Genomic DNA, 23,364 nt, shown 5'->3' with positions numbered 1-23,364 from the left:
CCTCAACAAAATAGGATTAAATAAATAATTATGTCATTGGTGCCTAAATTTTATCATTTTTTTTAAAAAAAAAATAGTCTCCAACTTATACAGTAAAAGGTCAGATCAAATTTAGGATCAATTATACAGTTACCAAATAGTTCCTTAATACATTTGACACGCCGATATTATATCGTCGCGCCTAAAATTATATTCCCTAAAAAGTGAACAAATTTAGATATTTTGAATCCCTGAAATCAAGATACCAAAAAGATAATAATAAATTTAAAATTGGTTTTAAAGTTTGTCTTTTTATAGAGAATTTTTATGCCCCTTTCATAATGCTTAAATACAAAAAATTACTTATTGGTCCTTGATTTTATGCTAGTACTAGCCTGCTAGGTAAGAAAATGTCATGCTCTACTTTTCGTGAGGTAAATCTTTTCGACGTTGATTTTGTAGCAAAACTTTCCTAACGGGCTACATGTGTGGAGATTAAATGGCCACGAATCCAGTTCCTTCTCTATCTCTCTCTTTTTCCGATATTTTCATAAAAACAATAATGCTTTCTCAAAAAATAAAAAAATAGATATCTGATCATGCAAAGTATATTATAACTAAGTTTGCATAAATTAGATTCTGTGTACTATTCAAGTGAACTAAGACCTAAAAATATTGATTGTTATCCTGTGAGTTTGATCCCCTTAGTACTCAAAAAAATCATTAAGGGCTTATGTGGTACTGAAGCGGATCTAACACTAGTAAGCAAAATGAAATTAGGACGAATATATATATATATATATATATAGAGTTGGACTGGGCTACTATTTGTAGTAAAATTCTATTGTTGCTACCAGTTTTTTAGCCTTTGGATCAACTTATTTCATTATTTCTAACTATTGGATTAAATACTATAATTCAGTGGGGACCACTCAACCCTAGAGGGACCACTCAACTCTAACCGACTAATATCATCCCGATCCTAAAATTTTTCATTCAAGGATTAAAAACTTGATAGAAAAAAAAACGTTTTACTATTAATAGTATTCCAGCCTATATATATATATATAAAATTAAACTCGTATGCTTTTAAAAGTACAAGTTATTGGTGCTTGTAAGTTTTCGACCCTTCAATTAAGAGATGTGCGGTTAGGATAATATGGACCTCTTAGGGTTGAGTGGGTGGTTGGTTGAATAGTATAATCTAACAGGTAAAAATGACCAAATGCGTAGATCTAATGATAGAAAATTTATAAGCACCAAGTGTTTGGTACTTTTACAAGCACCTAGCCGAACTCTATATATATATATATATATATTTCTGGTAAGATCAGAAAAATTATAATATAGTTAAGACATTGCAATATCTAAAATGTAATATTATGTGCAGTTTCAAATATATTATTTTTTTTAAGATTAAACTTTTTTTACTGTATGTAAAGTAATTTTTCTATAATTTCAAACGTAATAAGTTGGAAAAAAATATATATATGTGATACAAAAATTTCTGAGATAAAATTTAGTGCTTCAAAAAAAAAAAAAGAAAAAAAGAAATGGATTCCTATTTCCCATCGTGGGGTTTGGAATGGAATATTCTTGTCGCACAATGATTTGAGTACATAATGCGCACCGAGGGCCCAACTCGTTGCGTTTAATGGGCGCCCTTTTGGGCCCACGTGTAGAGTCTCACCACGTGTCCAATGCCAGCTATGACAGGGGCAAAAAAAAAAAAATCTAAAATGTAACAATCACACGAGTGATATGACATCTTTAATTAATTATATTGTTTTTTTAAATTTACTAATTTCAGTACAAATTTTTTAAAATATATTTTTATTATATTTTTTAAAAATATAAATATAATTGTCTAAATGTGAATAATGTGATGTGACTATCGTACATTAAACTTTATCAATCGTCTAGGGTGGATGCAGAGTCTTGATAGCTACAGTGTCCTTATCCTCCCACTCCCACCCGGGCTTCTCGCTTTGGCGGTGGCATTTTCATTCACACAAAAAAAAATAAAAATAAAAATAAAAATAATTATAAATAATTTTATTTTTTTAAAAAATAAATATATGCAAAATTAAACTTTTTCAATTTGTTTTATCAATGTAAGTCTAGCATTGGTTTATAGGATACAATCACAACACCACATTATGAGATATAATCTTTTCTTTCTATGAGTGTACCATATTGGGTTGGAGGAGAAGAATTAGCATAAATATATTAAAAAATTATTTATTACTAATAGTTTAAGCTGTCCGAGAACGTTTGAGGTCGATTAAAATTTTTAAGAGATTCAAGACGTTGATTTAATATAAATAAAAAAAAGTTTAATAAAACTAGCAAACTGTTAGAATTCAAACTTTGATTTTCCTCTCTACCATATATCATGTAAAAGACAAGTGAAATAGTTACTTATCTCTAATAACTTAAGTTAAAAAAAAAATTATACTTTTTATATTTATATTTAAAATTATGCCATGGAGGGAGAGGTTTTGAGTTTGAGATTTAGTTGGAAAGACTCAGGATTTTAATAAGAGTGTAGAGGTGCTAGTTTTTTTTTTTTTTTTTAAAAATACTAGTAAAGATTAATATATGTAGAGGCGGTTCAAACTGTCATGACGGATTAAAATTTATTAAGACAGCTTCAACCGTTTTTATATTATTATTAGATCATAAATAAATAAAAAATCATAAAAAATTAAACAGAAATATTGGGATGGTCAAAATCACCTTTATATACCGTTTCTAAACCCCTCACGTGGTCGCTCAAATCGCCAGGATCAGCATTACACATAAGCAGCGGAACAAAAATTTTATTTGGAACAATTATTGCTAATTGAGATTTAATTATTTGTTTCTTTCTTAAATTTTCATTGGTATTTATTCATTCTTTCATTCATTAATATTTATTTTCACTGGCATTTATCAATGAAAATGAGATCGATTTATGAAAATCTTATTTTCATTGATATTTATTTATTGCTAATTGATATTTATTTAACTCCTTCATCAACCATCCCTCGCATAAGTGGCCAAAAATTTGATAGTTGGTATTTGAGATTTCAAATTCTAAGCCTAATTGCTTCACAATTTCAACTACCGACTCAAAGTTTGCTTATGTCTAAATCAATACTTTTCAATAAAAAATCTAGCACTAGATTTCATGTGTGAAAAAGTCTAATTCTTTTTAATAATGTAATCAACTGTAAAAAAGCATTAATTGATTAAGCATTATTGTAACTAAATTTAATACCTCTTACAAAGAGTATCCTTTTCCCCTTTTGGATACCACTTATAATAATTTAAATAAAAAATAAATTACTTCATTAACTTAATGACAATATGAACTACATACAAGTAGATCTTAGTGAAAGGCAAACAATACCTTCCTTCCTAGGCAAAGACTAAAGGGGAAACCCAATGTGACTACTAAATAGCATACATGCCATGAAAGGAAAAAAAAACAAATAGCAATAATTTAATCAAGTTATGTGAGGCTAATAGAAGAAACCATGACCAAGAATTGAGAATGGAAATGGCACTTCTTCGGCTTCTTCTAAGCTCCACTGAACCTTCGCAGCCGGAGCAGCTGCATCAGAAGCTATTCCAACGCTTTGCTCTAGCAGTTTAGTAGTAGCAGGTTCAACCATGAGGCGCGGCTTCTTATGCTCACTTCCCGGCCTTTGCTTTTTTTTGGATAGTATAAGACGAGAGAGTAAGTCAGGATCCTGCGCAACTCTCGTAAGAAACGACATTATTTGTTGCGGCCGATTCTCCGTAGTTTGTAACCGCTTGTTCATTCCTTGTAGCTCTTCTTCGAGGGCCTTTTGTTCCTTCCTCAACCTCCTTACCTCTTCTATTAGCATCTCCTCCTCCTTCACTTCCGCTAATATTTCGTTCGTCTTCTTTCTCCGAACTATGCAAGGAAGGAGATGTGTCTGTCCCCTGAGGAAGGACTCGTGTGCAAATTCCCATCTATCAGGATCTACTTTGCGAAAGCCCTGAAACAAAGCGTTGAATATAAAATAATCAAACAGTACCAATTTTCTACCTGCTTATAAAACAGTATCAATCCTAGACTTCCAAAACGGAATTGTCATTTAGCAGCTTAAGTTCTTAGAGAAAAATAGGCGGAGATACCGGGAGTCAACATGGGCATAGATAGATAGATAGTTATTATTATAGATCATGAATGTAAAGCAGGTATACGTAGGTGTTGAGTTGTCGAACGAAGCTGGAGAAGTTGTTGTGCTTGAAGAAGCATGGGAGGAGGAGCTGCGAGAAGCTCGCGGGGTCGATCACCAAGAAACTGTTGCTCCCCTTCCCCCACCGGATGATCGCGTCCGTTCGCGGGTCGCTGACCATCTCATACGTCTTCGCCACGAAGGGTGCTACATGCGCTTGCCAACACATGTTGTTACTACTGCTGCTGCTACTACTACTACTGCTACTCTTTCCCTCCATCACCCCCTCTCTCTGGGGACTTGATTCCTCCACTCTAAAGATATACAAGATAAGGTTCTCTCTCTCTCCCTCTCTCTCTCTCTCTCTATTTATTGAAGGACCCACTTATCTATGTTATCTGACTTGTCTCTCAATCTCCTTCTATGACATATTTATTTCTTCTCCTTTCAGTTACAATCATCTTTAATAGGTCGCTCGACGAAAAGATACTCAAAATTTCTGCTACAATGACATAAGATTGTTAGCAACATCAAAAATAGAAATTCTGATTCAGCACTCACACTTTTATTACTAAAAAAAAATTGTTACAAAATATTCAGCATATATAATATTCATATTGAAACTATGTATATCTTACCAAGCATGTCCTACGAAGATAGTTTTAGATCTCTATGGCCCATATCTTCAATGATTTATAGAGAGGAGAGAAATAGACAACCGACTTAAGCACAGAAAAACTTACATGACGGTTTTAACCTTAAGCTCTTTTAAAGTTGCATATGTATCAAATTTTATACAAGGGCAAAAGTACTGGTGCTTGATGGTGTGATGGGGAAGCAAAAGCGAAAGAGAGAGAGTGACCGTGGGGGACGCGTGTCGCCTCCTCCATCCTTCATCTTCTCATGTCTAATCCCTGATGTGTCAATAATTAACACCATACTGGTGATTTTGTGAGTGCAATGTTGTGACAAATTGTTTTGGCACAGTAAAAAAGAAAAAAAAAATCAACTAAATTAAACAGTGAAGCTGATTCGGTCCACTCCATATCAGATGCGGTGGCCACGTCGCCCTTTTTCTTACGAAAGTGAACAATTCTAATTTAATTATTATCCTTTTTTTTTTTTTCGTTATCAGTAGAATTTATTTAATATTATTCCAAAAATCAAATATGATATTCAATGGAGCATAACACGTGGACGTACGGTTTGAACCCAAAGAACCTCTAATATCATGTCACACAATAAATTAATCTGAGTGAAATTAATTTATGAATAGTCTTAGAAAATCTCCAGTATTGAATAGTCCTCTCTTCTAGATGTAAAAGAGTTCTTTTCACTAGATTTTTTCTTTTGATAAAATTTTAGCAATTTTTTTTGAAAAAAAATAGCATACTATTCGTTTTTTTCATTTTTTATAAAATTAAATTTGATTAAAAGTATAAAATAATAAAAATTTGAATTTGAAGCCTCGGATATCAGCTAATAAATTCTTTGTCTGCGGTAGGAATGGTTAAGTAAATTTTACCACTTTTAATGTGTGGAATAATGAAAGTAATTAAGTATTTTACTGCTTAAAATAACAGGCCTATTTGTAAACCACTGCCCACAGGTTAGTTAATAATCATGGTCTTTAAGCTTTTCTTAGGTATAGTTTGGTATTAAGGTTTATCTAACGCTGTTAGATAAAATAAAGTTAGAAAAAAAGTATATAAAGATATATTTTTACATTTTCCGATGAGATTGTGATTAATATATTATAATCGACTCATCGCAATATGCGGAACGTAATATTACGTACGAAAATAAATATTATATAATCGACTCAGCGCACGTAATGCAATTTTCCCGCAATCTCAAACTAGGCCTTAAAAAAAAAATTATTTCTATTTTATTAAAATAATATTTTATTATTTATGAAAGGGTAAGTATATTCCATTTACTTATTTTTTAAATTTTTTATTGCGATAATAGTAAATTTTGATAAATAAATATATTAAACTTTTAAAAATAAAATGGGGGAGGATGAAATAATTGCGCGAAGCGCCTGGGAAAGCTGGTGGAGCAGTACGTACGTGGACTTTAAAGATCGTGCGCGTACTTTTATCAAAGATCCATTTTTGGTCCTAATGCCGTCTCGTTTAAGACGTTCTTGGTGTACTAAATCAGCCAATCAGAGAGCTTTCAAATTGTAAGCGCCACATGTGTGATGTGACGAGCTCGATTAGACCATTTAATAAGCACGCATTTTTATGCACAAGTCACATTTTAGTTTCCCAAGCAATGCTTTGGAAATTGATTAAATTTTTTGGGATCTTACCCTAAAACAAAATAATAATATTTTTTTATCAATATTTATTTTTTTTGTTTTTTTTTTTGTGGCTGTAAGTTTATTTCAGCTATTTACTTACCTATAAAACTTTTTTGACATAAATTATTACTATTTAAGTAATAGAATATATTTTATATAATAAGACAGGGGATCCAATTTATAGGCCTAATACTAGGATTTTAGTCTTTGGGGTTGATGGGTATATATCTTCTCCCTTTTCGTATCATAATATCATAATTCTTATCCGTCTATTTACTTAGAAAATTAATATATGAGATCATATTATATAATTATTATTATTGTTGTTGTTATTGCTATTATATATCGGATTATCTTTTTCTGATATCTTTGTTATTTATCATTTTTCCGTGACAATACATGTCTATGGCTTACGTTTTATGCTGCCTTTTTTCAATTGCTGTCGATAAGGAAGGCCTAAACCTGGTATTTTATGATTGGACGCCATTTTTGAGAAGAAGATTCAGAAGGGAGAATTAGAGAAAACAAAACTAGTGTGATTAGTGAATTTGTCAATGACATTGAATACGAAGGATCAAGTGGAGTGACCATTATTATGAGGGTTCTAGAAGTTCTGTTAATGGTTGCAGTGGCAGTGGTTGCAGGCTGTGGTGAATTTTAGTAATTGTCGTATGCAAGTGTGAAATATATCTGTGAAATCATCTTAAAACAATTATTTCTGAGAAAAAAGGTCAAAGAAGGATTTGGATCTTTACCTATTATGTTAAGAACAATTCTAAGTCAAAAGAGTGGGGTAACTAGTTGTTGAAGGAATGAGTGATGCACTTATGAGCCGTTTGGTTCGAGGTTTATATTTTCTCAAAAATGTTGCATATTTTATATTTGGAATAGCAAATTTATTATTAATTTATCATGTCATTTATGTTAGGAGGTTATTAAGAACTTATGGATTCTTATTAATAGACTAATAATGATTATGATCGAGTATGAAAATAAGAATACCTTATAATTCATAATAATTTAGCATTACTGATGTAATGATTGTACTATTTCATCAACATCTTTCACAACTTTTCAACTTAATTCAAGTTGTATGATAATAACTTAAATATTTTTAATAAAAAATATGGAGAATTACTGGAATATTATAGACGGCAAATCAGATGGGTTTTAATGCTATCATTTGGGCTTGTGTAAGGACGCCGATGTAGCAAGGCCTCAAGCTGGAGTAGGCTTATCTAACTTCTTATTTTGCTGGGCCGCCCATTTATCTGTAGTTGTGAATGAATGGATGGAGTATATATTAAATTGCAAAAATACTAAAAATACGGGAAAGAAAATGTACAAAGAACCCCATGAACTATAGCTATTTTGTAATATACAATTAAACTTTTAATTAAAACAAAGAACCCCATGAACTATAACTATTTTGTAATATACAATTAAACTTTTAATTTTGATAATTAAATTCTACATAAAATCTGGCTCATTAATTATATTTTAGAATAAATTTTGGTATAAGCATGAAATTGTAACATTACTATATATATATATATATATATATATATAGAATTGAGCTAGAATAGTTTTAGAAGCACCCATCCTTTGGTGCTTCTAAATTTTTAGCCATTGGATCTACTCCTTAATTACTAATACCTCTTGGATCAAATACTATTCTACCTATCACCACCTACCACCACCCCAACCTTACATTTCTCCATCCAAAAGCTAAAAACTCAAAAGTACCAAACTCTTGATGCTTTTGGAAGTATTCTAGCTCAACTCTCTCTCTCTCTCTCTATACTAGTATAAACCCGCGCTTCACTGCGGATAAATAAAATTTTAATTAAATAATATATAATTATTTAAAATTTAAAATTTGAAATGTAAATTTAAAAATATAATACATTTGACAAAATCATTAACTTCTCAATAAAATTAAAAACATAATACATTCAAAAAATTGTTAACTTCTCAGTATCAAAATATTTACCAACTTAATATTAAAAATTAATTAAAATTTAAAATTTATTTAAAAAAATTAAAAACATAATAGATCAAAAAAAAATCGCTAACTTTTCAATATTAAAATATTTGCCAACTCAATATTAAGAGTTTATGTATCAAATAAAATAATTTAAAAAATTAAAAAAAATTCAACCTCATTAGAAGGCGAATTAGAGAAAAAAAATTAGTGTAATTAAAAAAAAACTCCCTCTTTTCCTTTTTTTTTATTTGCTTACGAAATAATAGAATGATTAATAAATTTCTGTCTCGAAAGCGTTAGCGGGAAACGGGGCTGTGGCTGCGGCGGCGTCGGCCTCCGCGTTGACGTCGGCCTCCGCATTGATGTCGGCGTTAGCGTCGACGGCACCTCCTAAACGCAACTCTCCAACCGCTCCCATTCATTTGATCAAGAAAAAACACGGATAACGATTGGCGCCACTCTCGCTCCGGCTATCACCCCTACCTTATCGCTATCACCCCCACGTTATCGGAAATCTTAATCCTTAATCCTTCCATGAAAAGAAGACCTGAATTCGACTGACAAAAAAAAAAATGTCATTTGAATAAGGCCTGAGCTGTCATGGAGATGCGAATCCTCCGCCGCATCTCTATCTCCCCTCCGCCGTGCTCCGCCGCCGCCTCCTTCCCCCTTACCTTCTTCGACGCGGCGTGGCTCTTCACCGGGCCCATAGAGCACCTCTTCTTCTACGCCCTCCCCGACTCCACCTCCTACTTCGTCGCCCACCTCCTCCCCCAACTCGCTTCCTCCCTCTCCCTCGCCCTCCTCCGCTTCCCCCCTCTCCTGGGCCGCATCCGCCCCGCCGCCGCCGCCGACGGTGTTGACTTCGCCTTCGCCTTCTCCTGCTCCAACGACTCCGTCCCCCTCACCGTCGCCGAGAGCTCCGACGGCTTCGACGCGCTCTCCAGCCCCGGCCCCCGCGACTTTGCGAATCTCCACGCGCTGATCCCCCAACTGCCCCAACCCAGCGACAGCTCGATCCCGCTCACCACCGTGCAGGTCACCGTGTTCCCCCGCCGCGGCGTCGCCCTCGGGATCGCCATCCACCACGCGGTGTGCGACGACTCGAGCTTCCTCCACTTCGTCAAATCCTGGGCTGCTGTGTGCAAGCTCGGCGGCGCGGTTCGGTTCCCGTTCCCGTTCCCGTTCCCGCCACCCCCGTCCTTCGACCGCGGCACGATCCCCGATCCCACGGGCCTCAGCGCCAAGACCCTCGCCGAGCTTACTCGACCGCCGTAGGAGCCCGAACCGGCCCGGCCCAGCTCAGTCCTCGGGTCATTGGTGATAAGCACCGCTGCCCCAACCTCCATCCTTTCATTAGCCCTATCCCCGCCTGCCGACGCTCGCTCTCCACCCGCGCGCCAGCCCTCCCCTCGGCGGCAGACATCTCCATCCTCGACGCCCCCGCGGCTCTCGCCGAGGCCTTCGTGGCCGCTGCTGCTGCCGCTGTGCTCTCTCTTGCCGACCCCGGGCGGCGGCGAGAGAGAAGGGGGGGCTAAGATAGAGAGGAGAAGGGAAGAGAGAGAGAGAGAGTATGGGAGAGGAGAAAATAGAGAGAAACAGAGAGTCAGCTGGATGAGAGAAAAGAGAGAGGATAAGAAAAAGGATGAGAGAGCGATAGAGAAAGAGAGAAAGAGAGAGAGAGAGAGAGAGAGGGGGGGGGAGAAGACCTCAGGAATAAGAAGCTGAACCTCAGGAATAAGAAACTGTCTTGGAAAATCTCAAAACCAATCTCGAGAAGGAGCCAAAGTTTTTGGGAAGGAGCCAAGGAGGGCACTGAAAAAAATGAGCAGAACATGGGAGCACGAAAAAATACCACGTATGCCTTAAGAAACTGTCAAATTATGTATCTGTAAGGATATATATATATATATATATATATATATATATATATATATATATATATATATATATATATATATATATATAGAGCTAGACTCCTATGCTTTCGAAAGTCACGAGACCTCCATACTTGTAAGTTGTTTTCCGATGATAGAAGGACGTCTAATTCGGCGATCGGTTCCGTTAGACATGATCTATACTATTGAACTATCTAAGAACAAAAACCAAATTTCATAATTGTTTAACTTCGTTTGCCTAGGAACAAGTAACTTCAAAATGAAACGGTGAGAAATAAACAATCTCATAAAAAACAGCGATAAAGGACTCAAAATTTCAAATCGGAATATTATTCTTGCTCTTGATGTTAATAGAATTTTCTATTAAAGTTTCACGAAATTGGATACTTCTACATGGTTGAACTTAAAACGTGTCATATCGGCCGTTAAAATAGTCATTTTTGAGACCTTGTGATCGCTTGGTAAATGAAGTCGAAAAAGTATAAAATTTGGTTTCTAGATATTCCAAATCGCATAGATTATGTCTAGAGGACCGATCGTCGAATCGGATGCCCTAATCATTGAAAAAACTTACAAGCACGGAGCGCCTCCGTACTTTCGAAAGCATAAAGACGTACTCTCTCTCTCTCTCTCTCTCTCTCTCTCTCATCTCTCTCTCTTCTCTCTCATCTCTCTCTCTCTCTATATATATTAATATATATATATATATATATATATATAGAGTGCGCTATGATGCTTATGGAAGCACGGAGGGCTCCGTGCTTCCACTTTGTTTTCGATGTTCGGACTTTCGAATCGACGATCGGCTCCGTTAGACTTGATCTAGAATATTTGAAGTATCTAGAAAATAAATTTTGCGATTTTTCGATATCATTTGCCTAGTGATCGAATGGCTCAAAATCAACGGGACTGAAAATAAAAATCTTACAAAACATGATGATATGGACATTAAAATTAGATCAAAGTTGTTGATCTTGTTTTATATGGTATAAGAATTTTTCTATCAAATTTCATGTGATTTGTATATTTCTACACTGTTAAACTGCACCGGCTCACCACCGGCCATTAAAATTATTGATTTTGAGCCCCTTCGATCACTAGGCAAAGATATCGAAAAATCACAAATTTATTTTCTAGTACTTCAAATACTCTAGATCACGTCTAACGGAGCCGATCGTCATTCAAAAGTCGCGAAATCGAAAACGACTTGGAAGCACGGAAGGGCTCCGTGCTTCATAAGCATAACCAGCCCCACTATATATATATATATTATATATATATATATATATAATATATATATATATTATAAATATATATATATATATATTAATATATATATATTAAGGTTGAATACTATTAATAGTAAAACGCTCTTTTTGCTATTAGTTTTTAACCATTGGATAAAAAATTATAGGGTCAGGATGATATGTCAGTTAGAGATGAGTGGTCCCCTAGGTTGAGTGGTCCCTACTGGGTTATAGTATTTAATCCAATGGTTGAAATAATAAAAAAGAATTGATCCAAAGCTAAAAAACTGGTAGGCAACAATGAAATTTTGCTACTAATAGTAGCCCGGTCCAACTCTATATATATATAGCTGGGCTCCTATACTCTTATGAGTATAGACCCCCTTGTATCATAGTTTTACCGTTATTGATGGAATTGTGGTTAGAATAATGGTGGTCTCCACTAATAATAGTGGTTCCCTGAGGTTGAGTGGATAGTCTGGTTGAAAAGTATAATCTAACGGTGGAATTGATTAATGGAATAAATCTAAGGGCCGAAAACTTATGAGTATAAGGGAGTCAATACTCATAAAAAGTATAGTACCGAACATATATATATTTATATAATATACTATATATATATATAGTGAGGCTCTACTATGCTATCAGAAGCACGGAGCCTTCCGTGCTTTCCAGCTCGTTTTCGTGTTGTGACTTTCGAATCGTCAATCGGCTCCGTTAAACTTGATCTAGAGTATTTGGAGTACTCAGAAAATAATTTATTATTTTTCGATATCATTTGCCTAGTGACGAATGGGCTCAAAATCAACAACAATTTTAATGGCCGTAGTGAGCCGTTTGCAAGGTTTAACGGTGTAAAAATATCCAAATCACGTGAAATTTTGATAGAAAATTCTTTATACATAAAATCAAGATCAATATCTTTGATTTAAAATTTTAATATCATATTATTACATTTTTATAAGATTTTTATTTTCAGCCGTTGATTTTGAGCTCCTTCGTTCAACTAGGCAAATGATATCGTAAATCATAAAATTTGATTTCTAAATACTTCAAATACTCTAGATCCAGTTTAACGGAGCCGATCGACGATTCAAAAGTCGCAACACGAAAACGAGCTGGATGAGCATCACACCTCTATCTCTCTCTCTCTCTCTCTCTTCCTTCTCTCTCTCTATATATATATATAATATATATAGTATATATATATATCGCAACTGTCAATGCCTGCATGCATTTATGAAGAATTGATGAGTTATCTCAGGACATTTTTCTACGGATGTTCCACTTAGATAGTGGATCTAGTGCTAAATCAATGCAGGGCGCTATCCAATCCTTGTGACAATCTACGAAGCAGTTGAATATTATATATGGAGAGAATGACATGCATTTATAGAGGGTGAGAGAGTGCAATTATAGAGAGGTGAGAGAGTGAGGGAGGCATGCGGGAAAGAAAAAAAAAAAAAGTACTGGCAAGGGGGTGGTTATGGGGTGGGCAGTATGGAGAGGGTATGGCGGGGGTACGGGGGGTATGGGAAAGGGATCCGCGCTGGCTGCACATTCGCCCGTTCGCGCCCGCTCGCCAGCGCCAGCTCGCGTCCCCGCTCCGCGCCGGCACTGCGCTGCGCCGTCTCGCGCCCCCCCGCTGGCGCCCCAGCACCCGCTCGCCGCCTGCCGCTTCTCGCACCGCTCGCCGCGCCCAGCCGGCCGCGCCCGCTCGCGCCGCCCCGCATCCGCACCGAGACCTGTCACCCGCGCGCGTCGCTGGGCCGCCGCGCCAGTGCCTCGCCCAGCGCCTCCGCTCGCCCGCGCCACTCGCGCGCCCGCGCCCGCGCGCCGCCACCCGCCCCGCTCGCGCAGAACGCGGAGAGCCCTCGCCAGAAAAAGAAAAAAAAAAAGGGGAAAAAATGGAGGAAAGGGAAAAAATTATAAAAAAGCGTTATATAGATATAGAGAAAAAAAAAGTCGCGCGCGGGCGCCGGCTCGCATCGGCGCCGGCTCGCGCCCAGCGGCCAGAAGTGCTCTGCCTGGGCCCGCGCGCCATGCGGGCCCTCGCCAGCCCGCGCTCGCCCGCCCGCCCAGCCGCTCGCCCGGCCGCTCTACTCGCGCCAGCGTCGGCGCGCCGGCGCGCCGCGTGCCCGCCCGGCCTCGCTCGCACAGAACGCGGAGGGCCCTGCCGTACATTTTTTGTCTTCACAATTCAAAGTTTATATAGATATAGATTGGTATCCTGCGTAAAATGCTTCGGGACTAGGGTGAAAATCTTTTTTTTTTTACATAACAATTATTTTATATAAAAATATTAGTCTTTAATAAAAAACCTTTTAGAGTACTGTAGATCTTGCTTGAGAAAATAAAATAACTGGTATTCTATCTGTTACAAAAAAAATTTCTTATGTAAACATAACACTCCCAAAATTTCTTATCTCACATCAGATGAAAAAATAATTTTATTTAGAATATATGAGACTTACATGCTAGTAATAATAATCAGGTTTAAATATTTTAGGTCAGTGGTTTAGGCCCAATAAATTATTATTGCTAGCGGGTCGAATCGTTACAATTAGTATCAAAACAATTAGTATCAAAATCGAATACTAGCCGGAAGTGTGAGAGTTAAGTGCTATATAGGGTAATGTGATACACCAACGGATTTATTCGGAGCCACCACTTGAACCCATAATCTCACATCGTCTAAAATTCTGGTCTGCCACATATGGTCTGTATGTCTGTGATATGTAATCTTGATAATTCTGATGAGGATTATTAAAAATATATGAGGCATACACGCTAATAATAATATTACAAGCGGATTAGGTCGTTACATTAAAGATGCACGGACATAATTAAAAAAGCAATATACTGTTACGAGAGTATTGTTAATTGTTAATGTATTTAGGAATGTTTTACTTAGTTTATTCATGTGGTCTAAAAATACAACACGTACTCAGTAACACACTAACACATCAACAATATATAAAAAAGCTGCATTATTATATGATAGCAAATCAAGATCCATTAAACTCACACCTACTTAAAATGATGGTTATCTTGCCTATAAATGATGATCAACATCACACCAAACAAATTATTGGTGTAGATTTAAATGGACAGAAATTAATTGATTCGGATTTAATAAAGATTCAGACACAACCAAAAACCACCGGTACTACAAAGTTTACAAATACTCGCGAGTCAGACCGACCGTCCTTAGAGCAAGTGGTAAAGAGCTTGGTGATTGGTATCTGAGACCCAAGTTCGAATCCTACTTGATTCACATTTCTAGCTAAATTTATTTCTAAATGAATAAACGAAGCGGGTAGCGTGCTACCTATCTTTCGAAAAAAAAAAAAAAAAAAACACTCCGCCGGAGTCAGTAACGTGCTATTCCTTCCATTTCTCTGACCTGTTTTTTTTTTTTTTTATGTAAGTTTTTTTCCTGATATACATAAAAGGGCTATTTGGTTTCTCAAAGAATATAAAAAAAATTAGAAAAAAAATTTTATGAAATTTTATTTTGTCCAATTTTCGACTGTTTTCGCTTGAAGGAAATTAATTAACCATTTTGAGTTTTTTTTTGTAATTTCATAAGAACTAAATATTTTGTTCCAAAATTTTTTCTGAAAAAGCGAGAACACTAAGGGGCTATTGGTTTGACCGTAAAACTGCGAAAAAAAATTTCGGTGGAAAAAATTTTCAGTGGAAAAATTTGTTTACGTAGTTAGTGTTTGGTTTGTAGGAAAAAAAAAAAAATTCGATGATGGTTTTGGTTGAAAAAAAAAGAAAAGTAAATAAAATCTATTTAATATATTTTTTATTATATATATTATTATTATATAATAATTAATATACTATATATATTATTATTATAATTTTTATGTGTAGATTAAATATATTTAAAAATTAATAATATATAATACTATAAAATAAATTAATAGATATTTATAAATAATATTTATAATATAAAATTAATTAAAAATAATAATTTATATTAAAAATAAAATAAAATAACATATTTAATATATTATGTATATATTATATATAATATATAATATAATTTTATTATTAATATTAATATTATATATATATATAAAAAAAAGTGGAGAGAGAGGTCACAGTCCTGACCGTGGACCATTCTCTCTCTGGCGGTCCACGAGGTGGGGTGTCCCTCGTGACCGCGCCTGCTGAACCCCGCGCCTCAGCTCCAACTCAGCTCCAACGCGGCGATTTTTCGGCGTGGCGTTTCGTTTCTTCGTTCATAGCAGAAAACGAAAACGCCATTTTTCCGTAAATCTGTAAAAAAAGTTTTTCGAAAAAATTTTTTTACGGATAGGCAAACATTCGAATCTTAATTTTCAACCGTCGGGGTGATTTTACGACGAAACAAATAGGCCCTAATTTTTCATAAAGTATGAAAAACAATTCCAGTTGGTTTTTTTTTAAAATAAGCTTTTATGTGTTGCTTAGTTTCCTTCCAACCAAACATGCGAAAATTTGAAAAAAAAAATTATGAAATTTTTTTTCCATTTTTTTTCAAGAAATAAAAGAGTCCCTAAGTAAAAGGTAAAATTTTCACTAATTCTAAGTAAAAGAAAATTTTCCGTTTTAAGAATATTTGAGATATCTAGCCTAGAAGAAGAGCTCCCAATGAAGGTCGTGTTCTAGCTACTATTCTACCATCAAATCCACATTGGCTAAAAGGGCGTTTGGATTGACGTATTTGTAGATTCAACGTAAGTTAAGTGTAGTGGTGTTTGAATTTTCCTAAAGCATGATTATTTTTTTGTTGTTTGTTTTGACGTAAGTCACGTAACTCGTACCGTCTGAAAGTTAAATTCAATCACTTCTGTTGTTTGTTTTGATATAACTTGGCGCTGATAAAATTAGTTTTTTGAATTCCGTTGTTTGTTTTGATGTAAGTAAGTGGATCTCATTATCTCCTAAATATAGTAGTAAATTTACCACTATAAAATTTAATCTATTATATAATTAATTTTATTATTATTATTTAAAGATAATTCTAATTTATTATAAATAAGATAATTCTAACCCATTATAAAGGAAGTAGATTTTAGGTTTTACTGTTTAATAAATTTTTTAGAGGAGGTTGAGTGTAGTGGAAGTCGAGTTCGGCACTTTAGAGGAGGAAGTCGAGAGTAAATAAAGTGGAACTCTAACGTAACTTGAGTTACATTATATTTTTCACTTATATCAAAACAAATAACGAAAGTGATGGAACTTGAGTTCCATCACTCCACTTACACCAAAACAAATGGGCCTTAATGGTTTAGGAGTCTTGAGAGATAATGAGCAACATACTTAAACGAAAAAAAAAAATAAAAAAATTCAATGTTCAATTCCCACTACTAATTGTGATTCACGTTTTCAGTTTTTATGGTAATGCATGAATACGAAAGACACGTAAAATTCATACGTTATAATTATTATAAATAAAAAAATTTAGAATTAACTTTAATACTATATCATTCAAAAATATCAACCTAATAGAAAATGAATTGAGAAATTTTATTTTGTACACATATAAAGCTAACACTGCATTCAATAGTGTGAGCCAGGGACAGTTGAGTTGCTTTATTAAGTCGGTGTTCTAGGTGGTGAAGGAAAAGCAAAATGACCCATCGCCTCTCTTCACCCCCTCCCACTCTCTCTCTCTCTATAAATTTCCCCCATCGCCTCTGCTCCTCTACATAAGAGTGCACGTCTTGTTTCCTATAGAGCTCCTTCAATTAAAGCATTATGGATCGTTTTTCACCTCTCCTTTGTTTCTTGTTGGTAAGTGCACTACAAGGTCCTTCAATTTTGTCATTTGCATTTGGGAACTAGTATTTTCATAAGTTCTAATATATATATACAGTCATAATTTAAACTTTTTTAATCTAGAAATCTTTCTAATACCGTACGCGGACAGATAGTAAATAATAAAATTGAAGGACCTTGTATTTAATTGGAAAATTTTTTCCCGTCTTTTAGTTTTGAAAAATTGCTGTATATTGGTCACCAGATTAAGATGTTACATGACAACAAAGTTGTATANTTTTTAATCTAGAAATCTTTCTAATACCGTACGCGGACAGATAGTAAATAATAAAATTTGTTCTACTAAGATTTAATTGGAAAATTTTTTCCCGTCTTTTAGTTTTGAAAAATTGCTGTATATTGGTCACCAGATTAAGATGTTACATGACAACAAAGTTGTATAGAGTTTGAAGAAGTTTTAGTAAATATAGCATCATTATGGAGAAACTGAATAATAGATACGAAAATTGAGATTAGTTAGCTTAAATTATTCAAAGTGATATGTCTTCAATCTAAACACTTTCATAATATAGTTTATTAGTGCGACATTCACGTACGATCAAACTTCTCTAACGAGTGGAACGCAATTCTTCGGCAGACAGCAGCAGTCGTTAGCCGTGCAGCTCTGCCAGCGCAACTCTACTGGCAGTCCGTCTTGCCAAACACTCCCATGCCAAGCGCCATCAGCGACCTCTTAACACCTGGTCTGTTTTAATCTCTCTCAATTTTAATCACAAAGTCTTTTAAATTACGCAAATAATATAATTTTAGTAATTGGTCGTGGAGATAGCAAAATTTTTAGAAGTTAATGTGTCTGTCTAACTGTTCTCAATCCTCAGCCACAGATACGCTTCTTGATAAGAAGACCGGCACCTCAGTCACCGTCGGGAAGGGAGGCGTCAACGTGAACACCGGCAACGGAAAGCCGGGTGGCGGTGGTGGCACCACCGTCGGCGTCGGCAAGGGAGGCGTCAACGTGAACACCGGCAACGGAAAGCCGGGTGGCGGCGGTGGCACCACCGTCGGCGTCGGCAAAGGAGGCGTCAACGTGAACACCGGTAACGGAAAGCCGGGTGGCGGCGGTGGCGGCACCACCGTCGGCGTCGGCAAGGGAGGCGTCAACGTGAACACCGGCAACGGAAAGCCGCGTGGCGGCGGTGGCACCACCGTTGGAGTCGGCAAGGGAGGCGTCAACGTGAACACCGGGAAGGGAAAGCGGGGTGGTGGCGGTGGCACCACTGTCGGCGTCGGCAAGGGAGGTGTGAACGTGAACACCGGGAAGGGGAAGCCCGGGGGCACCAACGTGCACGTCAACCCCGGCGGCGTCGGCGTCAACGTCAATCCCAAGAATGGGAAGCCGCCGGTCGTCGTTCACGTGCACCCCGGCAAGAACCCGTTCCTTTACACATACGCCGCCACCGACACACAGCTCCACGACGACCGCGACGTTGCACTCTTCTTCTTGGAGAAGGATCTCCGCCCCGGCGCGACGTTCACTCTCCACTTCACTAAAACCGCCCCGAACGGCGCCGCCGCCACATTCCTTCCCCGGAGCGAGGCGGAGTCTATTCCTTTTTCTTCAGCTAAGATTGAAAACATTCTCAATCACTTCTCCATCGACCAAAACTCTGTCGAAGCGGTACTCTTATTCTTTCTCTTTTGTTGCCTGTTCAATCAGTGCATATGTTAAGTGACAAATTTATAATTATTTCTGAATGGTTTCCACTAGGAGGAAATGAAGAACACCCTCCACGAGTGCGAGGAGCCTGCTGTGAACGGCGAGAAGAAGACGTGCGCGACGTCGCTCGAGTCGATGGTCGACTTCGCCACATCAAGCCTCAGTACGCTATCACGGGAAGTGGCGTGCGGAGAACGAACATCGGGGACGAGGTGGTGGCGTGCCATGCGGAGGCATATGCGTACGCGGTCTTCTATTGCCATGCGGCGGGATCGACGCGGGCGTACGAGGTGAGCATGGTGGGCGAGGAGGACGGGGCGAGAGCGGAGGCCGTGGCGGTGTGCCACACCGACACGGCGGCGTGGAACCCCAAGCACCTGGCGTTCCAGGTGCTCAAGGTGGCGCCCGGGTCCGTGCCAGTGTGCCATTTCTTGCCCCAGGACAGTGTTGTGTGGACCCGCAGTGGTTAAAAACACTGTTTCCTTGTATCAGGGCTAAAAATGTAAGAATCTTATACTATCTCTACATTTTTTACCCTATTTATAGTAATCCTATATAGTCTCTGTGCCCCACACTTCTTGTTTAGCTGGTGCAGTGGGAGAGCTCTCTAGTTTGTTGAGCCTTTTGTATCTGTTCTTGCCTTGGATAACTGGTGTTCAGTGCATATATGTTATGCGATTCGCTTATATATTGTATATTTCTTTTAATAAGTAATATCTGATAATTAGGTAGAGAGCTTTCTTTCTTTCTTCTTTTGTTAAAGGAAAAGCTAGATATTCTTGTATGTTGATTGTTTTGTGCTTGAGGTGATCAGAGGTTATAAATTTGTGCTTGCCTTGGTGCCGATCGATTTGCTGATTGCAAGGAAAAGAGAACATGTGAGGTGGTTTGGATATTCGTTAGTTTGCGAAATTTTGAGAAAATAGTATGTTTAAATTTAAAAACAAATTGATAGGACATTCTATAATTTTTTACTCCGATCCCACACACACTAATTAAGCATGTTGCTGAATGGATTTGAAAGCAAAGCCGAGTCAACTCAGCTGGGCATCTGAGTCGAGTCAGTGAGTTTGCAAACTGTATATTTACATGCACAAATCTGTATCACTAAATGCGGAGGAGACAAGATATATAAGATAGCTATTAACATTCATTCCTGATTTATTAATATGGTTGTATTCCAATTACACTGTACTCCAATTACACTTGAGTACAAACAAACTATTTCTGCATCGCTAGCTCTAAAAAGTGCAGTCGCGAGAAGCTGCTTGTTCATACATTTTCTGGTGAAAGAAATGAATAATGTTTACAATAGGACTTGCACTAACTGAAGGAAGCAATCATTTTCGACACAACTCGGAGTGTAGAACAAGATGTACCATGCTAAAAATTAGAAATCTCTGCTAAAACGAAAAAAAAAGAGAACAATTTAACTCTGTATTATACCGTATTCCGATCTCGCCTAGGTTTATATACAGTCAAATGAAGTCTCTTTGATCCATACGACCGCCACTAAGTTCTCTGTGCCACACCAATCTTGTTTTTTCTTTTTTCCCCAATTGTATGATGCGCATGGACCTTTTATCGTCGATGTACATAGAAAGCAACGAAGCAGCTCCCAGTCTCTTCTGTTAATCCTTGTCACAAGATATTCGGAAGAGGATGTACATTTCTCGTTTCCTACATTCAAAGAAGAGAACCAGCGTCATTGTTCCAGTCATTTTTCGGCCACTCTTCCCTCCGTGAATACATCAAAAACTGCAGAATCTGCTTTGATCCATAAGAGGAGCTGATGGCAACTAAATTACATGACTCAATAAGAGGTAATATAAAATTTCTACTCTTAAATTGATATGCTTATTCTGTTCCTTTTGAAGAGATTTTTTATTAGAATTCGGCAAGATACGTGGAAGATGTAGAAGCATCAAGACAAGAACGATCCAGGAAGGCTAATAAAACAAACAACTCGATTCGATTTCGGTTTCTGAATACGTTGGCTATTTTGTAAGTTTCTACTGCCCTCTAATTCTAACAATCCCCTTATCAAGATGAAAAATTACCTCCATTGCAAGAGCCTTTCCATTCAAATAACTGCCTGTCTGAGACGGTAGCCTCCTATCCCTGCACAAAACACCTCAGCCTCTCTGTCTCGCCAATTGCCGAAAGCCATTCTGTGAGAATATCCATAGTCACAAAATTAGGGCTGCACCTCTCTTCTCTCATCCGATCCATCAATTCAAAGGCTTTATCCGCCATGTTTCGCTCCCGGAGGCCCTTAAACAATGCATTGTATGTGATAACATTCAGACTAACTCTCTTCTCCCGCATCTCATACATTAGGGAGATGGCCATATCCATGTTCCCGTTCTTGCAAAGAGAATCGATGAGGCTATTGTATATAACCGTATTCTGTTCCACCTTAAACTCAGCCATGTTTTCAAATATCTTCAGTGCCTCTTCGAGATTACCAGCTTTACAGTATCCATGTATCAAAGTGCCATAAGTGACCACGGAAGGCCGACAACCATCATCGATCATCTTTCTTAAGAATTCACTCACAGCAGGGAAATCCCCGGCCTTGCACAGAGCAGCCAACAAAGAGTTATATGTGAACACATCGGGCCGAAGACCGGCTTTAGTCATTTCAGCAAGCACTTGATGCGCATCATCTAATCTTTTCTTCTTGCAGAACCCACTGATCAGAATATTGTAGCTCTTAGTATCGAGCTTGAAACCGGCCGTTCTCATTGATGAAGCGACAGAACACGCATCATCCAATTTCCCCACTTGGGCTAATCCAGATATAATGGTAAAGTACGTAACTGAGTCCGGTGAATGCCCGTTCTCAACCATTTCATCAAACAGTTCCATGGCTCTTCCCACATTATTGGAGTGGAGAAAAGCCCCAATCAGAATGCTATAACTCGCGGCGTTGGGTTTGACCTCAGCTGATGCGAGCCGCTTCTGTTTGAGGAATTCGAGGGCACCGCCGATCCGGCCGGTCCTGCACATCCCCGACAAGAGTGTGTTAAGTGTAACAACACTCGGAGGGACTCCGCCATGCTCCATCCGGTTCATTAGCTCATGAGCCATATCAATATCCCCAACCTTACAGAACCCATCAATCAAGCTATTGTAAGTGACGGTGTTGGGCGCGCACCCTTGGCGGGTTCTCATCCGATCTAGCAACGCGAGCCCGTCTTCGAGCCGGCCCACTTTGCACAACCCGTCAATGACGGTGTTGAACGTGACAGTGTCGGGCGCAACGCCCGATTCCGGGCTCGACATTACGTAAAGCACCTGGAGCGCATCATCGACGCGGCGAGATTTGCACAGGTGGTTGACGAGAATCGCGTACGTGACTACATTCGGGCGCACGCCCGCGTTCAACATTTCGGAGAAAAGTTGTTTCATTTTGGGGAAATCGCGGTCCCTCGCGAGGCCGGCGAGGAGAGCGTCGAACGCGGGGGCTTCGACGGCGCCGCCCGCGCCCGTGACGGCGCGGAGGAAGTCCCAACCCTTGGCGGCGCCGCCGACGCCGCTGCGGCAGAGCTTGTTGACGAGCTGGGTGAGGCGGAAGGTGTCGGGTGGGAACGCGCCGCGATTGGCCATGTCGAGAAGGAGCCGGAACGCGGCGTCGTCGTCGTCGTCGTCGAAGGGGAGGGAGGGATCGGAGAGGGTGGAGAAGATGATGGAGACGATAGAGGGGTCGGGGCGCGAGGGGGGATTGGGGAGGAGCGTGGAGCGGAGGAGGGCGAGGGCTTGGGAGCGGTGGGAGGGGGAGGGGGGGGAGAGGAGGGAGCGGAGCGCGGCGTCGACGGAGTCGTGAACGGAGTGGGGACGAGAGGATGAGGAGGTGGGAGCATGGTGAGAAGAGGAGGAGGAGGAGGAGGAGGAGGAGCGGAGGAGGGAGGGGAGTGTTGTGGGAGAGGGCTTCTTCAGTAGCTTTCGTGCTGTCGTCATGGGAGCGTGCTTCCGAAGTGTGAGGCGAACACACCGCGAAGGCTTCTTATATAGAACGAGTAAGCGGTAAAGGATGCATAGAGTGAATTGGGCCGGATCGTCCATGGCCCAATTCAAGATTGAGCCCAAAATGAAGCCCAATATCCATTCGACCCCTAAGAAGTGCTTAAAAAGTTATGTAGCTTAATTATAGTTTGGTGAAACTACTGTATCTAGTGCAGTTGGGTAAGTTGGGTAAGCGCTGATAGTTAGTGATATCCGGAATAGTCTCCGTATTTTTTTTATTTGAGATAT

The 23,364-nt window shown here is 38.4% G+C and overlaps 3 protein-coding genes and 1 pseudogene across 6 annotated transcripts; 2 read left to right on the top strand and 2 right to left on the bottom strand.

Moving 5' to 3' along the window:
• LOC109716959 (heat stress transcription factor C-1b-like) lies at window positions 3,290-4,945 on the bottom strand. Of its 3 annotated transcripts, none has more exons than XM_020242583.1 (3): window positions 4,811-4,945; window positions 4,198-4,671; window positions 3,290-3,989 (listed from the first exon to the last, which is right to left on the bottom strand). In XM_020242583.1, exons 2-3 carry the CDS (start codon window positions 4,450-4,452, stop codon window positions 3,486-3,488), a joined length of 759 nt encoding a protein of 252 aa, XP_020098172.1. In that variant the 5' UTR covers window positions 4,453-4,671; window positions 4,811-4,945; the 3' UTR covers window positions 3,290-3,485. The 3 variants fall into 3 exon arrangements, with proteins under 3 accessions (XP_020098172.1, XP_020098175.1, XP_020098174.1); XM_020242586.1 differs by having other exon boundaries at window positions 4,198-4,674; window positions 4,811-4,928; XM_020242585.1 differs by lacking the exon at window positions 4,811-4,945 and having other exon boundaries at window positions 4,198-4,770.
• Window positions 8,844-10,000, top strand: LOC109717178 (phenolic glucoside malonyltransferase 2-like). The gene is made up of 2 exons (XM_020242851.1): window positions 8,844-9,323; window positions 9,354-10,000. Exons 1-2 carry the CDS (start codon window positions 9,068-9,070, stop codon window positions 9,743-9,745), a joined length of 648 nt encoding a protein of 215 aa, XP_020098440.1. The 5' UTR covers window positions 8,844-9,067; the 3' UTR covers window positions 9,746-10,000.
• LOC109716945 lies at window positions 17,242-19,933 on the top strand (annotated as a pseudogene).
• Window positions 20,238-23,073, bottom strand: LOC109716974 (pentatricopeptide repeat-containing protein At3g61520, mitochondrial-like). Of its 2 annotated transcripts, none has more exons than XM_020242606.1 (2): window positions 21,168-23,073; window positions 20,238-20,874 (listed from the first exon to the last, which is right to left on the bottom strand). In XM_020242606.1, exon 1 carries the CDS (start codon window positions 23,068-23,070, stop codon window positions 21,223-21,225), a length of 1,848 nt encoding a protein of 615 aa, XP_020098195.1. In that variant the 5' UTR covers window positions 23,071-23,073; the 3' UTR covers window positions 20,238-20,874; window positions 21,168-21,222. The 2 variants fall into 2 exon arrangements, with proteins under 2 accessions (XP_020098195.1, XP_020098194.1); XM_020242605.1 differs by having other exon boundaries at window positions 20,238-20,787.

Source organism: Ananas comosus, linkage group 11, assembly GCF_001540865.1.
Source record: "Ananas comosus cultivar F153 linkage group 11, ASM154086v1, whole genome shotgun sequence".
Classification (NCBI taxonomy): Eukaryota; Viridiplantae; Streptophyta; class Magnoliopsida; order Poales; family Bromeliaceae; genus Ananas; species Ananas comosus.
This window is presented reverse-complemented; position numbering and strand designations above follow the sequence as displayed.

Coding starts and splice junctions, on each gene's coding strand:
- LOC109716959 (XM_020242583.1), bottom strand. CDS start 4,452: ATGGAGGGAAAGAGTAGCAGTAGTAGTAGTAGCAGCAGCAGTAGTAAC. Junction 3,990..4,197: donor TTCGACAACTCAACACCTAC/GTATACCTGCTT, acceptor GCTTTGTTTCAG/GGCTTTCGCAAAGTAGATCC.
- LOC109717178 (XM_020242851.1), top strand. CDS start 9,068: ATGGAGATGCGAATCCTCCGCCGCATCTCTATCTCCCCTCCGCCGTGC. Junction 9,324..9,353: donor CCCCGCCGCCGCCGCCGACG/GTGTTGACTTCG, acceptor CCTTCTCCTGCT/CCAACGACTCCGTCCCCCTC.
- LOC109716974 (XM_020242606.1), bottom strand. CDS start 23,070: ATGACGACAGCACGAAAGCTACTGAAGAAGCCCTCTCCCACAACACTC.